Source organism: Falco punctatus (assembly GCF_963210335.1).
Source record: "Falco punctatus genome assembly, chromosome: 21".
Taxonomy (NCBI): Eukaryota; Metazoa; Chordata; class Aves; order Falconiformes; family Falconidae; genus Falco; species Falco punctatus.
Window position 1 is genome coordinate 176,969 of NC_137601.1, and position 23,628 is coordinate 200,596.

Below are 23,628 nucleotides of genomic sequence, written 5' to 3' on the forward strand. Positions count from 1 at the left end.
CCGGAGGTGCCTTGACTGAGGGGAAACACAGGTCAGAGGCTGAGACCACCTTAGGGGCAGGAATGAGGAAACTGAAAAGTCCCCTCACCTTTTTGCTCTGCACTGGGATAGCTGCTGGTTCCCGGCTGTGTTTTGGGTCTCCCTATGTCTGTAAGGAGGCAGGAGGTGAGTGGTGCTGTGCCTTTTGCTGCCTTCCCTTGAATAACCTTTTCTTCCCGAAATGCCTCTGATTTCTCCCAAAATAACCCAATTCCTTCTAGATACCTCTGAATCCCCCCACCCCCAAATAACCTGTAAATTCTCCCGATCTCTAATGCCTCTGAATTCCTTCAGGGCCTCCTGGGGAGCGTCCTGCTGCTGGCGGCAGGAGCTCAGGCTCTTCCCCAGCTCGGGGGGGAGCCCGGGGGGGAGGTGAAGCATCAGTTCGCTCCAACTGGGAAGAGAAACGATGGAGACAGATGTCACACAAGGGATGTGTAACCGAGCTGAGCCCCTCACCACACCTGGGGTGACAAGGTGGGGGAAGCAGCCAGGTGCCACATACCTGTTTTGGATGTTCCCATTGTCTTAAAAACAGGGGGGGAAAGGGAGAAGAAGGGGGTTCAGGACCCCATAGGTAGCACTTTGGGAGAGCTTTTCAAGGAGGAGGGGTCTCACCTGGGGCAAGCACTTGGCCTCCAGCTGCCTGATGAGCCTGTGGAGCTGTGTGATCCCCTCAGCCACCCGCAAAGATTTTTCTGCCTGGGTGGCTTCGAAGGCGGCACCCAGCTCTGCCAGCCGCCCCAGCACTGCCTGCTCCTCCTCCACCAGGAACTGGCGCAGCCACTCAAACTTGGCCCTGAGGTGGCACCGCTCAGCTTCGCTCCTCTCCTGGAAGAGGGGGAAAAAAAAGAAAAATCCACTGAGTCCACACACGGCCCCCACACCCGAATTTTTTCCCTTTCAAGCTAACGGACAAAGCGCTTTGGCTGGAGTCAGGGGGGCCATAACACTGGGGCAGAGCTGGGGATGGGGTTAATTTAATAACTGGACTGTAATGAAGCGTGTCACCTGATGCTTCTTTTCCCTTCCCTGTTGCCATTCTCTTTTTATAGTCGGTCCAAAATCAAGCAGGATAAAGGGTTAATTCCATTTTAATGAGCGTCCATTCAGGACTTGACCTGGGATGAAAATAAGCAGCACCATGAAAATAAGATTATTCAAAGCAGAGATATAAGCAGCTGCATGTTGAGGTGACGCTCACCAAACCTGCTCAGGATCTGCACCAGCGGCTCTGACCAGGTTTGGGGCTTTGTAGGGGCACTAGGACGCGTTGTAGAGACAATCCTGTGTGTTTTGCGGGGGAGGGGGGGGAAAATACACCCAAGGACCCATTTTGGCTGCAGAAACGCTGAGGGGACCCTTACCAGGTAGTCCAGGCGTCGCTTCTCTTCACTCACCTGCCAATGCCTGCCTTAGGGATCACAGGTGAAACTGGATTGCCTCCTGAATGCATAAAAAAAATATATTTTTTTTGTTAAAGCAATCGGCTTGGCTTATTTATATAACCCTGCCTTTAAAATCTTAAATTATTTGGGGGGGCGGGGGGGAAGGAAATAATCTCCTGGCCAGAAGCCATCTCACTGCCTTCCCTTGAAAGCAGGAATCGTCTCACTTTAAATTCCTCCCACAAAGAGGACTGGTGCTGTATCTTTGTTTTTCCTCCAAGAAATTTAAATATTTTCACTTTGTGCTGGTTTTTTGGTTGTTTTTTTTTTTTAGGGGGAAGAGGCCTGATTGGTCGTAGGAAGGTGATCTTACCTCGCAGGTCTCAGCGGGTCCCCCAAAAAGCTTCGTGGCTGCAGCCCTTGGCTGCTTGTCCATTGCTGCTGGTTGGTCCCAAGGGGATTTTGCCTCTTTGACACCTGGAGATGATGACAGCGGTGACGTGGCCGATCTCGGCACGGAGGTTTCACACTAATGCTATGGCCATGCTTCCCTCCCGGTGAGAAGGAACCGGTGCTGGCACGGTGGCCTTCCTTCGAGCCGCCGCGCTCGGCTCCTGGCACAACCTTCACAGGTGGGAAAAGCAAATTTCCTCACCCACGGTGCCTTTCAATATGTTTTATCTCCCCTAGGCTGTCTCATTTCCAGGCTTTGCTGCCTCATCCCTTGCCTGGAAGCTGCTCCCATCCTTGTCTCTGCTTTCCCTTGCTCAGCACCATCATGCAGAACAGGCTGCAGCCACATTTGGGGACTTTGGGGTGGGCTGCAGCCACATTTGGGGACTTTGGGGTGGGCTGCAGCCACATTTGGGGACTTTGGGGTGGGCTGCAGCCACATTTGGGGACTTTGGGGTGGGCTGCAGCCACATTTGGGGACTTTGGGGTGGGCTGCAGCCACATTTGGGGACTTTGGGGTGGGCTGCAGCCACATTTGGGGACTTTGGGGTGGGCTGCAGCCACATTTGGGGACTTGAGGAGTAGAAATGTAACCCACTTCTTCCCTGCAGTGCATTGCAAGAATGCGCAGGTTTTGCACTGCCTTTTTTTTTTTTTTTTTTTCCTCCTCCTTCCCTGACACCTACATTGAGAAAATAAATGGCCCTGCAATGAGGGGGGGAAAAGGTGCAATTGGAGGGTGCAGGAGGCGTCTGAGCTCTCGCAGCCCCGTCTGTGAGCAGGAGATTGGAGGTCTCCTCCCTCCCCGGCTGATAAAAGCTGGTGGAGGCAGAGATGAGACTGAGCTTTTGCTGAGCCTGTGCCAGAGGCTGGGGGGTTTGGGGGGAAATCCCAGGAGAGGGGAAAAAACCAAGTGGAGAAGAAGCTGGTGGAGGAAAAGCAGCTGGAGGAACCCCAAAGCGGTGCCAGTGCTGCCAAAGAAAACACTGAAAGGTTGGAAAGAGGGGAAAATCCCGGTGCTGCGGGTGGGTTACATTGCCCTGCTGTGTTTTGGGGGGAAAAGGGGATTTTTGAGCACTCTTCCCATCCTATCAATAAGAGAAGGAAAGCAGACTCATCCCTGCTTTGCCCTCAGGATGTTGTGGTTTGTGTTTTTTTTTAGATTTAAAGGTGATTTGTGGTGTTCGGTCATGGTTATTCTTTGCTTCTCATCTACCTGTAACAATCTGGCCGGGGAAGTTTGGGTGAGAAACGGCACAACTCCTGCTTTTATCTTCATTGAAAGGTGATTTTCCCCACCTTTTCCCCCACTTTTACTCATCCACCTGCTGCTTTAATTCCCCTCTCTGCAGTTTTGCTGCAGAAAGCGTGTGAAAAGGAGCAACCTGTTTTATTTTTTAGCATCGCGGCGTGGTGTGTTCAACAATTTTGGGGCTTTGTTACTAATTTCCAGTGGCCTTTGCTGTAGGTGACTGCTTGTTTGCACTCAAAACCACACGCCAGGTTGTGGAGGATGGATCTGAGGCCCTTTGACGCCAGCCCTTATCTCCCCCGCACACATTTTCCCCTGGGGCCAGCAGCAAATTTCTCCACTTCTTGCAGGACTTTTCTGGATGTGGGGAGAGGTGGACTCGGCTTATCTCAATTTCAAGGATTTTTCTCATTCATGTAAATGTCGTAGGATTTGATTGCCCAAGAAAATGAATGGTGGAGGCAGAGATGGATATAGGGTGACTTCATCCCTCAAGCCCTCAGCCAGCACGAGGAATGGGGATTTTTGGGGTGTAATCATGTCCCCAAGGCAGATGGGTCCATCCCAACGTGCTCCTCATCTTCCCTTCGTAGTCAGTGGGGAGTTAATAGCTTTAACCCACCTCCGTGGGTCTTCCCGTAAACAAACCAAGTTCCTTTGCAACTGCTGGAGCTAAAATGGCATTTTCTTTCCAGTTTTTTTGATTAAATGCAGTGGTTTAGTTTGCTTTCTGACATAAAAGGGGTGGAAAGCTGAGATGTGCCCTTTTGCAGGGCAGTAATTTTATTCTTTCTTTCCCTTTTCTGCGTCTCCAGCCAGGAAGGGAGGACGTTGCAGGCGTGATGGCTTTCTGCCTCAAACCACGGCCACGCACGTGGGATCTTGCCTTGGACTACCACACAGTGAAACAGTTTGAAGGTAACCAAAGGCAGCTGGAGAGGAACAAAAAAGTACCAATTCCTGTTTTCTGGGCTACATTCAGTGAGATGTCCATTAGAGTAGGAGATCCTCCAGTTCTACCTTCTATCTCCCCATCGCCAACCTCCGCCTCTTGGCTCCTCTGCGTCCAACCTCAGCTGGAGGTCCTCCACCTCCCACCTCCATCTTCTGTTACTTCCAGCTTTGCCTGGAGGAGGTCCTCCATCTCCCACCTCCATCTTCTGTTACTTCCAGCTTTGCCTGGAGGAGGTCCTCCATCTCCCACCTCCGTCTCCAACCTCACGCTCTTTCTCCTTGCAAAGTAACCAGTGAAAGGACTGTTGGGGGATTGCATCTGCTGCACCTGAGTTGGGCTTCTAACGCCTTCTCTGTTTTGCTCACCAGTGGATGTGACCCTGGATCCAGCCACAGCGGGTCCCGAGGTGATCCTCTCCGAGGACCTCAAAGAGGCCACCTGGGGCAGACCTGGACGCCGGTGGCCTGAGGGTCCAGGCCAGTTCGACACGGATCCGTGCATGTTGGGCAGCGAGGGCTTCACCTCAGGCCGTCACTACTGGGAGGTGGAGGCCCATGGGCGCTTCTGGGCTGTTGGGGTGGCCCGTGAGTCGGTTCAGAGGAAAGGCCGGGTCCTCTTCAAGCCCAGCGCTGAGATTTGGGGCTTGCAGAAGTATGATGAGCTCTGCGTGGCCCTCACGGCTCCTTCTAACACCTCTGTCCCGCTCCTCAACGGGGAGATCGGGGTCTACCTGGACTACGAGCTGGGACAGGTCTCCTTCTATGCTGTTGGCAGCCGCCAACGCATCTTCACCTTCCCCGTGGCCTCCTTCAGTGGGGAGAGGGTCTTCCCCTACTTCTGCGTGCTCCTCTCCACCATCAGACTGTCCCCCAAGGGTTGATATGCCAGCGGGATCCCCGTGAAGGTGGTTGCAAATGCTCCTTGATGCCCCTCGGCTCTGATTTTCCAGGTCTTGGAGTCATTTTGACCTCACCTGATGGTCCTACCTCCACCTTAGATGTCTCTGGTTTGGGTTACAGCCAGGGGGTTTCAGGTCCCGGCTCGGTGCGTTCTCATCTCACCTGAAAGCTGCTGCTGTTAATTCGTCCTAAGGTCGTTAATGGGAGCTGGGCTTCTCTGAGCTGGTTTTAAGCTGAAAACTTGGATTTTTCCCTCCCAAGCTCGGCCCCCTCTGAAGGTTTCTTTTCCTCTACCTTGACGCTGGTCGCTGGCTGGGCTTCCACACGCAATTTAAAATCGGAATTTTTGCCGGCCGTGCGTTACTACCAGCCACTACCTCAGCTTAAAATTGATTTTTGCCATCCTGAGGCTGTGCTCATGCTTACTTTCCCCTCACTTTCTTCTGCTCTTTGCCACGCTCAGTATGTATTTCTCAGTAATTAATGTGTGATTGATTATAAATGTGCTCAGAATATAATAAATACTTTTTTTGGTTTGTTTTTTTTTTTTTTTTTCCTATAAAGAGGAGGAAGTTTCTGCATTTGACCCACCGCCAGGCTCTCCTGGCCCCTCAGGGCTGCCCCATATGGGACCCCAAAGGTTGCCTTTGCCTCCCAACTCTTCCTGGGGGCCCCATGAGCCCCCCCAGGGCTTTGCCTACACGGGATCCCAAACCAAATGACCCGCGTTTACGTTAAATCAGAAACAAGAAAGTTAAATTTAAACCAAGTGACTTACCAGGGTGCCTGGCTGGGGGTATGCTGCTCCTGGGGCATGGCTCTGTTGGGAACTGGAAGTCGATGTAAACTGTTCCCAGGACCACTCTAAAGTGCTGTCAGCAGCCTTAAAAAAAAAAAAAATTAAAGTAAGTAATAAGATAAAATAAATCAGCTGTGGGTTGCAGGGGAATATGAGATGCTGTACAAAGTGATTTGCACTCATTTTCTGCTGGTGTTTGGGTTCTTGGCTGTGAACGCCAAGAGAAGCATCTCCCTGCGCTGGAGCAGGCGGCAGGAGGAAGGGAGAAGGGAACACTGGTGAGTTGTGGGGGCAAAGAATATGAGAATATTCCTCATTTGTTAATTTTTTTCCCAGTTCTGGGGGTTTGGTTGGTGTTTTTTTTTTTAATGCCCTCACCAGGGTAACTTCCCAGGGGTTGGGGGGTAAATTCAAAATATTTTTTCCTTTATCATCATCTCCAGGGTGAGAGATGCTCCTCGGTTTCGGCACCGTGTGTGCAAAGCCTGGCTGTGCATGAGGGAGCAGCCTGGTTCCACCTGTCGAACATGCAAAAGCAAGCAGGTGTAATTAAAAAAAAAAAAATATCAAAATTTCAGGGTATAATTGCAAGCAGTAACAGAAATGGCCCACAGGGGGGTACTATGGACCAGGGTGGTTCTGGATGCCCATTCACTTCCTTTAAAAATAATTGGTTTATTTATTAAATAAAGTTTTAACTGAAATTTTGATTATTTGGGGGGGGGGGGGGGGGGGGGGGTTAGTTCTTTAGTATTTTAGGTTTTTAGGATTTTTGTCCTTTACTTTGTGCGCGTGCGTAGTTGTTTAGTATTTTAGGGGGGTTAGTTCTTTGGATTTTTAATTCTTTAGTCATTTAGGGGTTTTATTTAATAACCCCCCCAGACCAGCTGAACCAGGGGTCCTTCCCAGCTCTGCAGGAGGCAGAAAAGCTTCGCAGACAGCTTTGATGCGGGGAGCAATCCCAACCCTGGCCAACGATTTTAAGACCGTGGAGGTGTCCTAACACCACGTCTCAGGAAGCCACGAAGAAACCGTGGAAAACTTCACCCCAACTCACCCACGCCTTGCTTGTTGGAGAGCATCTTTAACAAATGGCAGGTAGGCTTTAAAAATTAACGTGCTCGGCGGGTGCTTGAGGAGCTCAGCGATGCTAAAAGATGCTCCGGGTTGGGTGGGAGAAGAGTTGTGTCGGGGATCTCCCCCCCCCCCCCCATGCTTGATGCACCTGAAGCAGGAGGTTTTTCCCCTCGTGCTGATGTGCAAAGGCTGGGGGAGAAAAAAAAAAAATAAAAAAAATCGGGAAATGGCACCAGCTGGAGCATTTTCCACAGCACTTCCAGGCAAGCAGGAGGTCAAGGGCAGCACCAGAACAGTTCGTTAACCAAGGGTCAATTTTTATTGTGTACAATCAACACAAATAATTACTCGGTCTGTAACGAATGGGAGCGATGTATTGTGCAGAAAACATCTCCAAAGTGTCAGCCACTAAAAATCACTATTAATTCTATTACCCTCTCTATATAATTCTCTATATAATTCTCTATATAATTCTCTATATAATTCTATTCTCTATATAATTCTCTATATAATTCTTTTCTCTATATAATTCTCTATATAATTCTATTCTCTATATAATTCTATTCTCTATATAATTCTCTATATAATTCTATTCTCTATATAATTCTCTATATAATTCTTTTCTCTATATAATTCTCTATATAATTCTATTCTCTATATAATTCTATTCTCTATATAATTCTCTATATAATTCTATTCTCTATATAATTCTCTATATAATTCTATTCTCTATATAATTCTATTCTCTATATAATTCTCTATATAATTCTCTATATAATTCTATTCTCTATATAATTCTATTCTCTATATAATTCTCTATATAAATTTTAATATATATAATATGCTAATTGCCACCATTAATTCAGCAGCACCTGGTGCAACGACACAGAAATTAGGAATTGCAAATTTTTAAAAAATTTAAAAAAATTTTTTAAAAATTGCACATTTTTTTTAAAAAAAAAAAGGGGGGGGGCACAGTTTTGCTTGTTCACCCACGGATTTTTGGAGGTTTCCTGGGAAATCTGTCACGCGGTGTTTTTACGCCACCTCCATCTGGTGGACGCCGCAGGGGTGAATCCTGTGGGTTCGAGGCACATGGAAAGACCCAAACCCATTTTTTTTTTAATTTGTTCTTTTCCTCGAAGAAGCCCAAACCTTTCTTCTGGGGTTTTCTTTGGTTTCCCCGTGGTGTGTGGGTTTGGGGAGCGCTCCCTGCGGCCCCTCAGGAGCCGATGCAAAGGTTTGGAGCCCGTCTCGTCTGGCGGCTCCTGCCTGGGCTCTGCAGCTCAGGCGCGTTGCAAACCCAGCTCCTCCGGGCGCTGCAGCGGGAGGAGCTGAGCCCGCTGTCGTTCAGGTAGGCACAGAGACCACCACCACGGACCTGAAACCTGGGGGGACAGACGAAGACATCCCACCTCAGGCGAGGACAGCAGGAAAAAAGGGGGGAAAAAAAAAAAATCACGCGTTAGCTTCCCCACCCCCCCCCCTTCAGTTCTCAGGCATCCTCATGGGCATCGCTACGCCCCAAAATATTTCTGGTTTGGCAGCACTCCAGGCTGACCGTCGGAAACCAAACACTTTGCAAGAAAAAAAAAAAAAAAACAACCAAAAAAACCCAAAACCATCAAATGAGGAGTGTTTCCCCCCCCCAAATGCACCACTTCCACCTCTCGAGTCAGAGGGGAAAAGCAAGTTCTGGACACAACGTTGCCTTTCCCAAACATTGTCCCACCGCCACCTCTGGCTGCACCTCAAGTGCCAGAAGAAATGCTGGTTCTGGGGCTGAGGAAAGACCGACCCACGACGTAATGATGAAAACCAGACTCACGGGTGAGATAAACGCGAGCGGTTCACCCATTTCCACGGTTGCTCCTTGTCTTCCCGAGAAAGGCCGACCCAGTGCTCCGAGACGCCTTTATATCTCATCACGAAGTTCTGAAAAAGAGGAGAGAGAAAGGCTTTGCGGCAGGTCACAGGGCTTCAGGACATCTCCAGCAGGTCCCCACCTGCAGAAACCTCCCTCCAACCCGTAATCCACATTTCACTGGTTGCTCGTGCTCCTTCGGTGCTTGAACTTTTCCATCTGCTACCAAAAAGTGTAATTTTTAAGGCAGAGCTTTATTATTGCCTAGAAATGGGGAGGGGTGGTGGTGGTGTTTCCATAGTTCTTGCATTGGTTGATGATGGTGAGAAACGTGAAGACACCCATGACAACCTACTCTCAACAAAACAATGGTCCTCATCCCCTTGCCCCACATCTCCAAGGAAGGTCCTGGAAGAGCAAAGTCGTCAAACGGTGGCAAATATCCCCCCCCCGTGCTAAGCACGCCCTCATGTCTCCTTACCAAGTCTTCCAAGCTGTCGAGCATGGCCAAGGAAGCACCGAGTGCCGAGCAGTTGTCCTGGCTGGATGTCCAGTTCTGCTGAACCTCCAAAAAATAGTAGCATTTCCCTCTGTACCCGATCCAGTCGAACGGACACCGAGAGCAGGGTCTCGGCCGCGGCTGAAAAGCCTGCACTGTCATCGATAGAGCAACAGCGTCAGGGAGCGGCACCTTCCCCTTGCCTCACCAGGGTGGGGAAGGTCGTCCTCCACCCCGTGTCCTTCAAAAAAAATCTTGGATCTGCCTCAGCGGTGGGAGGAAAGAAAAATCAAGAGACCAAGAGATACATCGGGGGGGTTGGAAGAAGAAAACAAACTCAAGTCATTGCCCAGCTGGGGGCATTGGACAAGAAACGTGGGTGCCATACCTTCACAGGGTGGTGACCTTCAAAGACACAAGTTTTAAGAGGAGTTCCAGAGCAGCCCTATCCCTACATGTGCCCTTAGGTATTGCTACTGTCCTTCACGCAGAAGATGGGCAAAGGACAGAAAAAAAAAATCGCCTCGTTCCTGCAGACTTGGTGGGACTCATGCCAACATCTCCTGCTTGGACGAGCAGCAGAGAAACGGTCCCTTCTTTGAAAAAAAGCACCTTTGGGAAATCTCAGGCGGCTGTACCCGTGACACTGCTCTTTCCGTTTGTTTTTTATAGGTTTGGAAGCGATATCAAGCTCCTACACAGAGGAGATGGGTTTGGTCTTTGTAGAAAGGCTTCTCTGCTTGTGGACACGTCCCTCTCCTGGAGGACAACACCTTGGGTTGGGCTGCGTCTTCCCTGGGACCACGGAGGTGGATCTGGCACACGTGCAACAACTCAGAGCATCTCAGAGATGTTCCTCGTGAGGCTAAAACCTCGATACTCACCTGCAAAGGTGATGGCTGTGATGAGCAGAGCTACGAACAGCACCGCCATTGTCACCTGGCAGGCAACACGCGCCTCTGGCTTCATCTCAAGGTTGTAACCTGCAGGAGAAGAGACCTTCAATGCCTTTGAGGGGGTGCCGATGGGAGCAACATGCTCCAGGTCCAGGCTGTTGGCCCAAAAGATGTTTTTTTCTCCTTTTCCTTGAGGGTGAAAGGGACTTTTAATGGAAACTTCCCATATCGAGTCATCATGGAGAGCACCGAGCGCCGCGTCTGGGCACTTGGGTGATGCTCATCCAAAGCATCTTCTGGAAGAGGCTTCCTAAAGCACAGGCACCGTTTGATGCCCAGAGGGTGAGAGGTTAGTCTCCTCCCCTTGCCAGGTGGGCTTTTGCTGTCATTTTGGGTGAGAAATTGCAAAAATTCTTCCCCGTGTAGAATAAAATTCTGTATTTTTTTTACTTTGGGGAGCGCTTCCTTAGCAGGGGAACGTTATTGGTCTGGAACATTAAGTCTCCCCAGTTCCAGCTGTAAACTCCTGCTCTGAAATGCACCATAATTCAAATTATGCTGTAATTTCTGCGTTCTGCTTCATTATTAAAGCTCAGTGGACTTCATTCTCCACCTAAACTGAGACACGTTGGGTCTTGCAAATAATCCGAGTCGTGGTCACTCCATCTCTGCATCTTGTGATCCACAACATGCCCTTTCCTCTCACCATGAGCAAAGAAAATTCTGTGCCCTAAGGGTTTTAACTAAAAAAATCTCAGTGTTTTCAGCCCGTGAGACTTCCCTTGTTTTTCTTTCGAGCTTCCCCCTGTTCGTCCCCACCTACCACGTGCATCAAACCTCGTGGGACAAACCCTCCCTTCTACTCTTGCTCCCCTCCTCCCCATGGATAAAAAAGTCTTAGAAAGCGAGTCAGCAGCAAAATTTGCCAAATAATAAAATAAAAGACATTGAAAAAAAAAACCCGCCCAACAAATAAATAAAAAAAGAAATAAGCCGGGGGGGGGGGGGGGCGGGGGGGGGAAGAAAATCCCCAAAAATCTTAGTCCCTGCCTGGGTAAAGAGGTGATGGAAAAGATCCAAAAATCCCCTTTTCTACCACCTTGTGCACCAAGAGGATGATGGAGATGGGAGGAAGGGTCAGGAGAACTGAAACAGGGCAATGCTGCAGGGAAGGCAGGGATTAATATTTTGCTGATGTGTCTAAACTGGACTGAAATCCCAGGCTTTTTTTTTTTTTTTTGGTGTGTGTGTGTGTGTCTTTTTAACACTTCAAGCTGTTCTAAAATTCCTTGATTCTAATTCAGAATAAAGCAGAAATTTGTACCTTTTTTGGGGGGGGGGGAAAGAAAAGACCCAGAAGAAACGGTGCCTCAGGAAGGATTAATCACATACGAGAGTAGCCCGGAGTGGTTGAAATGAGACTTTACAGCAAAAATCCCATCTGCTGGTCAACAAAAATTTTCCCCCGAGGGAAGTGCTAGAAAAAGCTTTTTCCCCCCCCCCCCCCTACAGCAACTCCCCCCCTCCCTTACCTCAGCTGTTTTTTGTTCTTGAATTATAGAAGTATTTAAAAAAAAAAAAAAAAGCAAAGCCCAGCGGTTACCCAGTTCATTGCTCCACAGTTACCTGTGCGCCTGCTCCTTTCCGCGCCCAAAAATCCGGGATAATCCCTTGTTCCCTTCATTCCCAGGGGGTTCCGCTGCCGCCGCCCCACCTGCCAACGAGGTTCCATCCATCACGGGTGCGACGAAGGCTGCCGGTCCTCAGCCTCCCCCCAGGACCCACAGGGACCATCCGCGGGCAGAGGTGGGAACCGCCTGCCCCAGACGCCCTTTCTACCCCTGGAACGCTGCTTCTACAAATCCTCTCATCTCTCTAAAATCTACAAAATTATTCTAATAACGCCGACCCAATCCAATCTCAACGTTATATTAAATCAAAGCTGCCGGTTCGCGGTAGCGGCAGGCAGCGCAAAGCACGATGCTGCAGGAGGAAAATAAACATCATCAATTCCGCGGGACGAGTGGTTGCCTCGGTGGAGAGCAGCATGATAAGACGTTCGATGGCGACTCTTGTGTTTTTCGAAGCTGCTTTCCTGAACAAAAAACACTTTTTTTTTTTTTTTTTTTTTTAGAGGACATCGGTTTTCACCCACCCTATTAAAATCTCCTCCTAATGAAAGCTTTCTCCTAACAACGACACTTATTTTCTCCCTGCAATTATAGTTTTCTTCCCCTCCCCCCCCCAGTTTAAAATTGGAGTCCAGCTCCCCCCAGCTCATCCCAAACCCCCTTACCTGGATCCAGCTGGTGGGAACAAGCGGGATGCCGAGGCACAACCCTCTCCTGCCAAAAGAAATGTGAAATAGAAAGTATTAAAGAATTAAATATTTTTTTAATTTTGTTTGTTGGTTTTTTTTTTTTTTTCCAGGGGATTTTCATGAGGATGCTCCGGGGCAGATGGGGAAGGGGCTGCCCATGAGCAAAGCTGCTGTAGTTTCCCACCCCGCACCCTCTTCACCTCCTTTTCCTGCATTCCCAGCCTTTTTTTTTTTTTTTTTCCAGTTGGGGAGGAAAAACTATCCAAAAAAAATGCTTTTTTTGGGGTGCAGGAGGGGAAAATGCTTGCTGCTGGAGATCGCTTTGCTCCAGGGTGCTGGGGTACCCTGAAAGGGACCTCAAGGATGCTATGAGGTGCATGAGCAGGCTGTTCCCTCCAGCTCATTTTATGATTTTCTTATAATAAAAATCTTTTTTCCACACCACTGCCCCCCTCAAATTTGCATCCTTGAGCCGAGACTGATCCTGTCTCCCCCCACCCCCAATAAATGGGGTCATCAAGTAAATGCATCCAACAGGGAAAACACTATTAAAAAAAAAGTGCTCTTGCAATTAAGCTATCCAACTCCAGGTTTTTACCCCAAAACGGTTTTTTTTTCCGTTTTCTTTTTTTTTTTTTTCTTTTTAAGCAATAATCACACACCATCAGAGCCGCCGCTTTTGCAGAGCGCAGGAAGAGTGAAGTGTAAAGCAGCTCACCACAAAAAACTTTCCATGGGGCTAATGAAGCCTGCAGGTAGAGAAAAAAAAATAATTGAAAAAAAGAAAGCATTAAAAAAAAAAAATTTTAGAAAGGCCACGCTTTTTCTGCTGCAGCCTTTGGGTTTCTCTGCTTTTACCTGATTTCTTGCTGCTGACAGGTACTGGGGCAAAGTTCTGGGGTTTTTCTTGCTGTCTTTTAGGTACGTGTAAAAAAAAAAAAAAAACAAACTTGTTTCTATCTCTATAAAAAGATGTCTGCAAATGGGGTCAATAGCAAAAAAAAAAAAAAGAAAAAAAAAAAAAAGAGGAAAAGGGAAGGGAAAAAGGGCAGGATAGCCGGGGACCGTGCTGCTGGTTGCTCTGCGCGATGGTCCCAAACCTGCAGGAGAAGAGGAAACGCAGTATCCGTCTGGATGCCCTAAAGTCACCTGCCGGGGCTGGGAGGTTGCCAAATAAAAATCGAAATAAGTAAAGCAGAAGTAAAATAAAGCAAGACAAAATAAAGTGAAATAAAGAAATAAATTAAAAAAAAAAAAAAAAAAAAAAGACAGTAAAACAGGATCAAATTAATTAGCAGCCTGCAGGAAACGGCTAGAAAAAAACCCACTCTGCTTCGTTCCAGTGCCAGAGCCGGGCAGTCCCTGCGCGCCCCGTGCTTTTACAACCCTCCGTGCCAGCAGGTAGAACAGACTGACCATTGCATCAAAAGCAGCAGAAGAAACAGCCGCGTACAGCAAAAGCCGTTTCAAGTCGCTGGCAGCCAATATTCTGGGGAAAAACCATGAAATATCGCCCGCTGCCGAGTCACCTGATTGTCTGCTTCTGGCCACGCTGATCCCAGCCTTGATGTGCTTCAGCCTGACCCTCGAAAACCTTATTTAAAGGCTTTTTTAATTTAATTTTTTTTTTTTTTTTGTCTCTGCATGTTTTCCCGCCTGCTCGGTGCGATCATTACGCCCATAGGTGTTTCTGCACCTCCAGACATGCGACCTCCTCCTGGCTAGAGGACACCTACCCCCGGCTGACCTTAATTTACAAGGGAAGCCTGTTGGAGATACATATCTAAAATTAATATTTATTTTTTTAACAAAAGGAAATAAAAGGCCCAGACGATGCCATTTCCTGGAGCTGGACGCAGGCGCAAGCGAGTCGGTCATAAGGTGAGGTTGCCCAAGAACAACTTCACTCTTCAGACGCTCTCGCAACCTCCTGAGCCATCATGGCTGGGGAAATAGTTTATGCTGATTTAAGACATCCCGGGGAGAGCTTTTCTTCTGCCAAGAAGTGTCACAGTAAGTGTTATTTTGGGGAAAAAGCGCTTATTCCGAGCTTTGCTTTGGGAAGACTTTGGGGGGTTCTTGCTTGTCCATCCCCATGTGGAGGTTTCCAAGACAGATGGGAAACGTTGGCTGGATTAAACACCCCCGACGGTGGGATCCCGGCTGGCACAGAGGGGAAAACTGCGCAGAAGGGATGGGGGGGAGGGAAGCTTGCAAACATCTGGAGGTTGAAGAGTTTCACCTCTGAGACCCGCCGACTTGTGGCAAAAAACGGGTCCCGGGGCACCCGACACGGGCCAATGCACCTCGATGGAAAACTGCTGCTGAGCCCACGCAGGGGATCCTGGTGGAGACGCTGGAGAGACCTGTGTCCCGCCGGCTCCCAGCTCCACCGCGAGTGGGTTCCTCCTGCTCTAAGTTAAGCCAGCTGCAGAAGGTTTCAGGCCTGAGCTCCACTGGTGGGTGCCCAAGGCTGCCTGTAGCCCCTCCACCACCTGAAAACCCACCCTTAGGTGATGCCCTCATGTCTGCATCCCACCTCTGGACCCCACCAGTAGTGATTTATATTTCTGAGGAAGCAAAGCAGCCATAAACTTCTGCTCAAGCTTGCTGGCTTGACAAAGGGGGGTGGGTGGGGTGGGGGTGTTTCTTTTTTTTCCTCTAAAAACCCCAGCTTTTTCATGTGAAAATGTGTTTTGTTTTGTTTTTTTTCAGCAAAGGTGGCCGCTCTCACTCCTGCCTTGTGCCCACGGTGGCATGGGGTCCTCCTCAAAGCCAGTGCACTGGGGCACCTCATCCTGCTGGTGCTGGTGGCGGTGCTGAGCAGGCAGGGTGAGTAACCAGCTCTTATCTACATCTCAAAACCCCAGTGAGCGAGCTCGGAGGGGAAATCGGGTTTCATTTCAGCCTTCGGAGGGGACGAGGTTGCCCCATGAAGATGCCCCTAGACACGTCCCCCACCAAGAGTAACTCCCTGGGCGAGGGTGGAGGACACAAGCCATGTTTTTCAGGCTGGCTTAACAAATCGGGTGCATTTGCAGCAGGGAAAAAAAAGAGGATTGCACAAAATCAACCCCAGCCCTACCTGGTTTTGTGGGTTTTACCCTCAAACGGCCGCAGTCTTTCACCCCAGGTTGTTCCTCCAAGTTTTTCAGGGCTGTCTGCAGCCGGCGGCGACGGTCGCTCCCCGGCAAGGCAACGAGACCTGGGGAAGGAACCACACAGAGCGATGCGTGTTGGCATCCCTGATGGGGTATTTCTGCAAGTCCCAGCAGGAGAACCTCACAGGTAACCTCCCTTCCCACCCAGCTCTGCTGGGAGATGCTGAGGTGGGACCTTTGCGGGGCTTCCCTCCCACCCAACTGCAAGGAACGCCCCTGGAGATGGGAGGCTGTGATAGCAGAGAGGAGCTGGCAAGGAAGAATTATTTCTTTGCATGCAGTTTTTGCTGACCCATCCTCCGTGGAGGACCAGGGTCAACCCTAGGGAGGAGGTTCCTCACCGCCCTTCCTCCATCCCAACCAGCCGGTAGCATCCTCGCGGTCACCCAGCTGCAGGGCGAGCAGGAAAAGCCACAACAGTGTGAAAAAGCCCCGAAGGATGGGGAAAGAGCCGGGCTGTGGGATGAGGAAGCCCTTGGTGCCCTTCGGCTGGTGGTTGGGGAAGACCTTGACCACCCTTTGGGGTGTCTCATGGTTCTCTCTCCTCTTCAGCCTGTGCTGGCTGCAAGCTGTGTCCCCAGAACTGGCAGCTCCATGGGGACATGTGCTACCAGCTTTCCAAGGAAAAGGGAGAGTGGACTCGGGGCAAGAAGGGCTGCGAAAATCAGGAGTCTCAGCTGGTAGTGCTCCGGAATGAGAAAGAAAAGGTAAATATAGAGGAGAAGGCTTGAAAAAGTCCTGAAAGTCTTTTTTTTTGGGGGGGTGGGCGGGGGAGTGGTTAAGCGCGGGAGCAGGAGGTGTGGGGATACAACCGGCTCTCGCCTGTCTCCTGCTCTGATGTCTCCTAAGGGGTGACGGGGAAGAAGAAGGGGCTGAATTGTCACCTGAAGCCCCTCTATGTCCCCCCACCCACGGGTGGCACAGGAGGAAGAGGAGGGATGCAGAGCCCAGGTGGAGGCACTGGTGTCTGGGGCGCTGAACTGAAGCTGTTTTCAGCTCTTCAAAGCCCAGGAGACCTTCGCATCCCTTCTGCTTGGGGGTTAAATGACTCGGAGTTAACTCCGTGGCTTTGCGCTCCACGAAACTCTCCGCGGAGAGATTCTGGGAGCAACCAACCGCCTTCATTTCTCAGGAGTACATCAAGAATATGACAGGCAGAGGCGCGCAGCCAGTGTGGATCGGGTTAATGTCATCCCGTAGGAGCTGGATATGGGTGGACCACACACCCTTTAACGCCAAAATGTGAGTGTACCCGGCAACCTGCTGGCATGAAAAGCAGCTTTGCTCCATCTCAGATCACTGCGTGCCCTGATCCACCTTGCCAAGAGCTGGTGGTCCCTGCAACGGTCTTGTACTCATCCTGCCACAGCTTTGCAGACCGAGCGCTGGGTTTACGGAGCACGGTAACCCAACACGTCCCACCGTATCCATGCAACCGACACGGGTTTTAACGGTCCGCGCATGCTCCTTGCGGGTTTTACTGCAAGCACAGCAACCTGCCGCCAGATCTGGGCCACCACCGGCGAGGTGGTGTTTGTAGCACCACAAGACGGTGGCAGGAAAAGGGCAAGAGGACCTCCCCACCCGCCCTCTTGTGCAAGCCTGGAAGAGTTGGCTCCTCTGGGGCAATAAAATCATTGTCCTGCAGGTTTGGCACGCTGCAGGAGGCGGATGACGGGTGCGGGACGCTGAAAGACGCGATGTTGGAGATCGATACCTGTAAGGGCGAACATGAGTGGGTTTGCCAAAAAGAGCCCTTCCAGCTCTCCCCACTGATGGCAGAAGGCGGGGAGAAATGTGATGGCTCCATCTGACACGTGCCCATCCCACACATCCAGCCTGCAAGACACTTGCTGCCAACATCTGGGGTGACGTCCGCCCCGTCTTCGCCCCTACGGCTCTGGGGGGGATTTCAGGGTTTGCAAATCCACTTCCCATGTGGGTCAAGACAATTCTGTAGGGGCGCAGAGCTACGACATCAATAAAAACCTATAAAACCAGCTTTCCTCAATTTATTGAAATAAGGCAGGCTTGTAAAAAAAATAAAGACTATGGGTGGCACAGAAGACATTATGAATATCGCAAAGCTCAAGTCAAAAAATTTTTCTAGGGATGCGCTGCCGGGCATGCGCCTCCCTGGGCGCACCGGAGAGCATCAGCACCAGGACACAGGAGGGTGGCTGAGTCTTGGGGTGGGTTATTTTGTCTTCTGGGTCTTTTTGTAGTTGTGAGATTAGTTGTTGTTGGTTTGGAGGGGGGCGGGGTTTGGGTTGGGGTTCTTTTGTTTGAGGTTTTAAGGGGTTTTGGGGGCAAGGTTGGGTTTTGGGGTTTTTGCAAAAACATTCAACTCTAAAGCATTCCAAGCCCGTGCAAATCCATCACTTTAATAAATTTAACAAGGGATTAAACTCAACTCAAGTGAGTCACTTACTGGCCCGGCCAGCTCACAGGCAAAATACTGATCTCAAAACACAAATAAAACAAGCTTTTTCTGATGCAGTGGTCCAACAGCAATGACAGACCCAGGAGAGTCTAACTTTGTCAAAGACGATAAGAAAGGTATTGATGAGAAAGTTTCACTGAAATACAAGCTTATAAACGCAGGTGATAAAATCAGACACAGGGATTTGCCGAACTGCTGACTTCTGCTCGATCTGCTGGTGTGAAGCCCCTGTTTTGGGAACGTTTTGCTATGGATATGCTGTTTGCTTCCAGAGGACGTAGCTGTCGGGCTTGCTGCAGAGCCAGTTTTTCTTGGTCTGGCACAGGGATGAGCTGATCCTCTCCTGGTTCAGGTACGCACAGGGTCCACCACCCCGCACCTCAAACCTGCAATGCCGACACCACCAGGAGAGTAAGAAAAGCAGGAAAGGAAGAAGGATAGCCCCGAAAAAAAATGAAGGCAAGCTGGAATTTCCTCTCTAGGAGAAGAAGGGATGGCGTTTGGCTGAGGGTGTCTAATAGGGGGCTGGTGTGCAGCATCTTTGCTCCGTCCCAGGCATCCCATGGAAAGCCAGGAGCTGCTCGGACATGGTGGCAGGAGAACGGGTCATCCCAGAGCCTCCAAGAAAACCCATCCAAGATGGGAGAAGCAATGCAACGTGTCCCCCCCGGGGCCGTTTCAAACCACACCAAGAGAGTAAACCTGCCCCAGTTGCCAACTCCAAGCACCCAACGCAGACAGAGGGACCAACCAGTTGTTGAAGGCTGTGCCGTTGGTCCACCACCAGCTCTCATCCTTCTCCTTTCGCAGCCCAAACCAATGGTTAGCTTCGCCTTTATAGCGTTTAATGAAAACCTTTAAATCAAAGAAACGTCGTCTTTCAGCTGTTCTTGCCTCCTCCGCCTCCTCTCCTCCACCTGTGTCCATCACCCCACCCAGGGATGGTGCTTTCCCCAAGGTATCTGCTCCTGGCTACAGCACTGGGTGCAATCTGGGGCCAAGCAGGTTTTTTTCGTTTGGGTTTGGGGATTTTTTGTCTTTTTTTAAATCTCTTTTTTTTTTATTATTTTGGTTTAGTTTGGTTTGGTTTTCCCCATGTTTCCCACCCTGGTAACTACTGCAGGGGCTCAAGCAGCCATTCTTACCAGTTCATCCATGGTGTTTATGGAGGCCAGCGAAGCTCCCAGGGCCACACAGCTTTCCTGACTGGTGGTCCAATTGCTCTCATCCTCAGAAAAATAATAGCATTTCCCTTGGAAACCAAGCCACGTGTCTGGACACACATGGGAGAAGTCTGGCTGGGGCGAGCTGGACCCCACACGGACAACTGAAAAAGAGAAAGGCAAGATGCACAGGCAGCCTTAAAAAGCAGGACAACTGGATTTTTTTTTTTCCTTGAAGCTTCTGGGGGGAAATTGGGGGTGATGCCCTTGGGAATAGTGTAACTGAGTGAGGAGCCAGGACACCCGGTCCATGGTTTAGGGAAAAAGCAGGTCCCTCCTGAAGCAGGCTTGGTGCTTTGCTTAGGGAGCATCCCTTGATGCCGGGAAAATCCCGGGATCCCCCCACTTCCCCAAACCAGAGCTGCCTGGCCTGGATCCTCCCCGTGGGGGATGCCTGCACGGGACTCACCAGTCAAGGTCACCAGCAGGGTGAAGACGAGGAGCATGAGCATCACACACACCATGACGGAAACACGCACTGAGTGGGATCTTTTCCAGGCTGACTTGCTGGTGTTGGACCCTGGGGGAGGAAAGAATAGGCGAGGGGCTCAGCTGGGTCCTTTTCCCCCTGCTTTGCCCTTTTTTCTGCTGGATCCTCAGCCCATCCTGCGCCCTGGCTGGGACAGGGACCTTTCTGGGGCTCGGAAGGGTGAGGAGAGCTTGCAGGGGGCTCAAGGGGCTGCCCGCAAGGTGGGGAGAGCAAACATGTCCCCCTTCAAAAGCACCAATATGCTTTTGAGGACCTAGGGATGGATTTAGGGCTTTTCAGCCTTTAGAGGTGGCCACATCATGTGAAATGTAGTGCAGACGTGCCTGGGTTGATCCGTACCCACCCGAAAGCTCCGTCCCCATCCCACTGGTGCTCCACCAGGGCAAGATGCTCTTCCCACCACTTGCCCTCACCTGGATCCTTGGGGTTTTCCTCGCCATTACCCCATTTGTGCTGCTTTTCTGCATCACTGCAATTGTTCAACACTTCCTCTTGATCTGAAGAATTCTGCTTTTGGGCTCCTTTCCCCATCGTGGGCAGAGAAGTGCCTGACCCGGGGGCTCACATCCACTGGTGTCTGCAGGGATCGTGGCTCAGGCTGTGTGTCAACAAAGAAAAGGCTGAGAAAAATCCACAGCCAGCCATGCCTCTTACATTTCAAGATCCCATGGAGCTTCCAGAGGATCTTTTTTTGCCTCTGCAACACCCCCAGGCCTCAGGGGCAAGAGGTACCATGTGAAGCCGTGGCAGGGGAGCGTGCTCGTCTGATGCTGAAAGCATGTTAAGGGAGAAAAGAAAGCCAGAAGGAAAGACCCAGTGAGAGGGGAGGGGAAATAAAAGAGAAGGGTGGAAAAGAAAAGATAAAGGGAGAGAAAACCTGAAGAGGAAAGATAAAGGAAGAAAGAGAAGACAAGATAAGGGGAGAGGGGAGAAAAGAGAAATTTAAAGGGAGTTTAAATATTAAAAGAAAAATGAAAAATTTTAACCATCTGCAGTTGACAAAAGCAGTTTACATGTTTACAAGAGGACACAAGCCTGTTAAGGGGTCATCAGCAGTTGCTGAAGGGAGGGAGCAAGCTCCCCGACGGGTCAGAGCGGAGCTCGTGGTCTGACCCCCTCCCCAGAAACCCACAGGAGGAAAGGAAACTGAATTTAGACCAGCTGCTCATGCTAAAAACAACTTGTTTTGCTCTCTGGAAAGACCTTAATCTGAGTTCCTATATCTGAGCTTCCGGTTTACAACAGCTTTTGCTTCTTCCCTTGGTCTTACGAAGTGCATTCCTGTACCATTTCGCTCCGGGAACCAGCTCTAAAGGTCAGGGCAGGTCTTTGTTGTCAGTAAATAGAGCAGGGAAAAAAGCGGCAAGAAACTCCCTTTCCCTGTACAGGGGATTTGCAGGAGGAAAATGCTTGAAGCCGTGCTGGGGAACAGCGTTTCAGAAGCAGTTTTAGGGTGAAATGTGGCAGAAGAGAAGAAAAAAAGCCCCAACCAAGGTGGGCTGGGAAAGGGTGATGCTCCCCCATCCCTGGAGGTGCCGGGACCAGTAGAGCAGAGGCCCCTCGCTGCCACGAGCTGGGTGGGAGCTAGAATTTCCTCCGTGGGCTGCTCCATGCTGCGTCATAAAGAAAATACTTGGGAAATGAAAGAAAAAGTCGGTTCCTTGAAAATGTCCCTACCCGACCTGTTTAGGTCGCTGGTATCAAACTGAAACTTTCTGTGCGTTTTCGGTTCAGCTTTCCAATGATAAACGTAAAAATGAAACTAAGTCCGTTAAAAACGACGCCACAGAGGTTCACATTTTTCACACGCAAAAACCCCCCAAAATTAAGACGTGACACAGAGCAGCCTGAGCTCCTGCCCAGTCTGCCCAAGCCCACCGTGGTTTCCAGCCTTTTCAGTCCATCTGCTCCCAAACCACTATTCATTCCACTGAATTTAAATATATTTAAGTCTTTTTTTTTTTAATGGTGTAATTATTTGCCCCTTTTCACCACGATTTTCTTCATTCCCTTCCAGCGAAAGCAACCCCTCTGGCTGGAAGGGGCTGAGCCCTCCGCCCCTCAGCGCCCCAAAGCTCTTGCGAAAACAGCGGAACGGAAAAAAGAAGCAGCCGAAGAAACGTGTCCGCTGAAATCACCCGCAGCAGCGCAGGCGGGGGAGCCAGGGCAGCCGTGGGGGCAACAGCCTCAATAGCCCGGCTGAGCAGCAGCGACAGTCTGGGGGGGGGGGGATGTGGGGTGGGGGGGGGGATGGGGGGGGGTCTCCTCCCTTCAATTTGCCGCTTGTAATTTGGCTGCCCGATTCTTTCTGCGCGCACACACACACACACACCCCGAAGAGCCCTGTCTGTGGGCAGCCCCTCGCAGCCAGCCCAGCTCCGCACTCACCCCGCGCAGCGCACCCCGCGCAGCGCACCCCGCGCAGCGCACCGGCTCTCACCCCGCGCAGCGCACCGGCTCGCACCTCGCGCAGCGCACCCCGCGCAGCGCACCGGCTCGCACCTCGCGCAGCGCACCCCGCGCAGCGCACCGGCTCGCACCTCGCGCAGCGCACCCCGCGCAGCGCACCGGCTCTCACCCCGCGCAGCGCACCGGCTCGCACCTCGCGCAGCGCACCCCGCGCAGCGCACCGGCTCTCACCCCGCGCAGCTCACCCCGCGCAGCGCACCCTTAGCGCACCGGCTCTCACCCCACGCAGCTCACCCCGCGCAGCGCACCGGCAGCTCCCCAGCGCTCCCCAGCGCTCCCCAGCGCCCCGCAGCACCGGCGCCGCCGGGGGCTCAGGCGCCACCCCCAGAAGCGAGCGGTGCCCCGTGCTCCGTGCTTAAGAGTTTCCAGGTATCGGTGCGTGGTTTGGGGTTTTTCATTTGCTCTTTTTGCTCCGCGCAGGCGAGCGGGGATGCCTGCGCGCCCGGCCGGCGGGGAGCGCACCCCGGGCTCCGCGCTCCCCCCTTCGCAGCGGCTTGAGGCGATTTGCGGGCACAGCCGCTCCCTGCAGCTGCGCCGGTGCTCGCCGCTCGGGGAGGAAAAGCAACAGACCGGGAGGAAAACTGGCGTGGGGAGAGAAGGAAGCGCTCGCCGGAGAAAGGAGTGAAATTAAACGTGTAGGTGAGAGGAGCGCTGGGAGGATGAAGGCAGGGAGAGCAAGCGCGCGGGGAGCGCCCTACCTTTGGGGACCCCCGTGGCTGTCATTGCAGAAGCACGGGAGGTGGCGGGGATGTCGTCTGGCCGCAGACACATGGCAGCTGGTGGGCCGCCTGAAACAGCCTCTCCTCCCTCCAGAAAAAGGACGATGTTTTTCGGGAGCGATGAGCTTGCTGGGTGCTGGTTCTGGCTGATGCTGGTAGATCCCGGTTCACCCCATGCCCTGCCTCATGGGAATGGTGATTTCTTCATTTCTCATCAAACCAGGGGCTGCCCACCTTGCTTGATGGGTGATGCGGGAGAGACAGGGCCAGGGTCTTCTTCTGGGGGCGCACCAGTGAAGGGGGAGATGGAGCAAGCTGCAGCGAGGATGATGAAGATAGATTTTTGTTCTTAACGGGATGCGTTTGGGTTTGGGCCCAACCCACTGTTTCTTGTTGCCATCCCCCACCAGTTTCTGCCTTCAAATTCTCTTGGAAACGTGTACCTGGAGGTGACATCCCTGCACTATGTGGTCCCTGTCTTGGAGCATTGGAGACCTTTGGGGCTTGGGAGGCTCTTTGCACCCTCTGTGATGCCCCCTCCCCCCTTTTCCCCAGAGAAACCGCCCACTTTCCCTGTTTGAAGAAAAAAAAATATTTATATAAATTAAATGCTGCTCTAGCCATCTGCAAAACCATCGTTTGGGTGAGCTGGCTGTGGAGATGGGTCGGGGGTGATCAGTGT

At 51.1% G+C, this 23,628-nt stretch overlaps 4 protein-coding genes and 1 long non-coding RNA gene across 23 annotated transcripts; 2 read left to right on the forward strand and 3 right to left on the reverse strand.

Moving 5' to 3' along the window:
* Positions 1 to 788: 788 nt before the first annotated feature.
* LOC308056016 lies at positions 789 to 1,882 on the reverse strand. Of its 2 annotated transcripts, XR_013924673.1 has the most exons (4): positions 1,801 to 1,875; positions 1,440 to 1,485; positions 1,051 to 1,160; positions 789 to 870 (listed from the first exon to the last, which is right to left on the reverse strand). It is a non-coding gene; the product is annotated as an uncharacterized lncRNA (long non-coding RNA). The 2 variants fall into 2 exon arrangements; XR_013924672.1 differs by lacking the exon at positions 1,051 to 1,160 and having other exon boundaries at positions 1,801 to 1,882.
* A 38-nt stretch (positions 1,883 to 1,920) lies between these two features.
* On the forward strand, positions 1,921 to 5,522 carry LOC308056008 (butyrophilin subfamily 1 member A1-like). 7 transcript variants are annotated; one of them, XM_080370759.1, is made up of 4 exons: positions 1,921 to 2,059; positions 3,043 to 3,165; positions 3,948 to 4,050; positions 4,456 to 5,522. In XM_080370759.1, the coding sequence occupies exons 3-4, from the start codon at positions 3,975 to 3,977 to the stop codon at positions 4,965 to 4,967; spliced, it is 588 nt and encodes a 195-aa protein (XP_080226885.1). In that variant the 5' UTR covers positions 1,921 to 2,059; positions 3,043 to 3,165; positions 3,948 to 3,974; the 3' UTR covers positions 4,968 to 5,522. The 7 variants fall into 7 exon arrangements, with proteins under 7 accessions (XP_080226885.1, XP_080226889.1, XP_080226887.1 ...); XM_080370758.1 differs by lacking the exon at positions 1,921 to 2,059 and adding an exon at positions 2,408 to 2,905; XM_080370763.1 differs by lacking the exon at positions 3,043 to 3,165 and having other exon boundaries at positions 1,924 to 2,059; positions 3,956 to 4,050.
* Positions 5,523 to 7,614: 2,092 nt separating this feature from the next.
* Positions 7,615 to 11,870, reverse strand: LOC308056006 (C-type lectin domain family 2 member E-like). Of its 2 annotated transcripts, none has more exons than XM_080370755.1 (5): positions 11,748 to 11,870; positions 10,110 to 10,208; positions 9,208 to 9,380; positions 8,691 to 8,797; positions 7,615 to 8,250 (listed from the first exon to the last, which is right to left on the reverse strand). In XM_080370755.1, the coding sequence occupies exons 1-5, from the start codon at positions 11,851 to 11,853 to the stop codon at positions 8,085 to 8,087; spliced, it is 651 nt and encodes a 216-aa protein (XP_080226881.1). In that variant the 5' UTR covers positions 11,854 to 11,870; the 3' UTR covers positions 7,615 to 8,084. The 2 variants fall into 2 exon arrangements, with proteins under 2 accessions (XP_080226881.1, XP_080226882.1); XM_080370756.1 differs by lacking the exon at positions 11,748 to 11,870 and adding an exon at positions 11,446 to 11,708.
* On the forward strand, positions 11,817 to 17,602 carry LOC308056001 (killer cell lectin-like receptor subfamily B member 1B allele A). 2 transcript variants are annotated; one of them, XM_080370735.1, is made up of 7 exons: positions 11,817 to 11,927; positions 14,256 to 14,454; positions 15,157 to 15,273; positions 15,589 to 15,729; positions 16,155 to 16,309; positions 16,735 to 16,844; positions 17,251 to 17,602. In XM_080370735.1, the coding sequence occupies exons 2-7, from the start codon at positions 14,382 to 14,384 to the stop codon at positions 17,414 to 17,416; spliced, it is 762 nt and encodes a 253-aa protein (XP_080226861.1). In that variant the 5' UTR covers positions 11,817 to 11,927; positions 14,256 to 14,381; the 3' UTR covers positions 17,417 to 17,602. The 2 variants fall into 2 exon arrangements, with proteins under 2 accessions (XP_080226861.1, XP_080226860.1); XM_080370734.1 differs by lacking the exon at positions 11,817 to 11,927 and having other exon boundaries at positions 13,395 to 14,454.
* LOC308056004 (C-type lectin domain family 2 member B-like) lies at positions 17,600 to 22,602 on the reverse strand. Of its 10 annotated transcripts, XM_080370750.1 has the most exons (7): positions 22,396 to 22,413; positions 22,213 to 22,233; positions 20,172 to 20,356; positions 19,678 to 19,788; positions 19,191 to 19,372; positions 18,797 to 18,900; positions 17,600 to 18,431 (listed from the first exon to the last, which is right to left on the reverse strand). In XM_080370750.1, the coding sequence occupies exons 3-7, from the start codon at positions 20,287 to 20,289 to the stop codon at positions 18,293 to 18,295; spliced, it is 654 nt and encodes a 217-aa protein (XP_080226876.1). In that variant the 5' UTR covers positions 20,290 to 20,356; positions 22,213 to 22,233; positions 22,396 to 22,413; the 3' UTR covers positions 17,600 to 18,292. The 10 variants fall into 10 exon arrangements, with proteins under 10 accessions (XP_080226876.1, XP_080226879.1, XP_080226877.1 ...); XM_080370753.1 differs by lacking the exons at positions 22,213 to 22,233; positions 22,396 to 22,413 and adding an exon at positions 22,462 to 22,602; XM_080370751.1 differs by lacking the exons at positions 22,213 to 22,233; positions 22,396 to 22,413 and adding an exon at positions 22,438 to 22,578.
* Between the last annotated feature and the right edge of the window lie 1,026 nt (positions 22,603 to 23,628).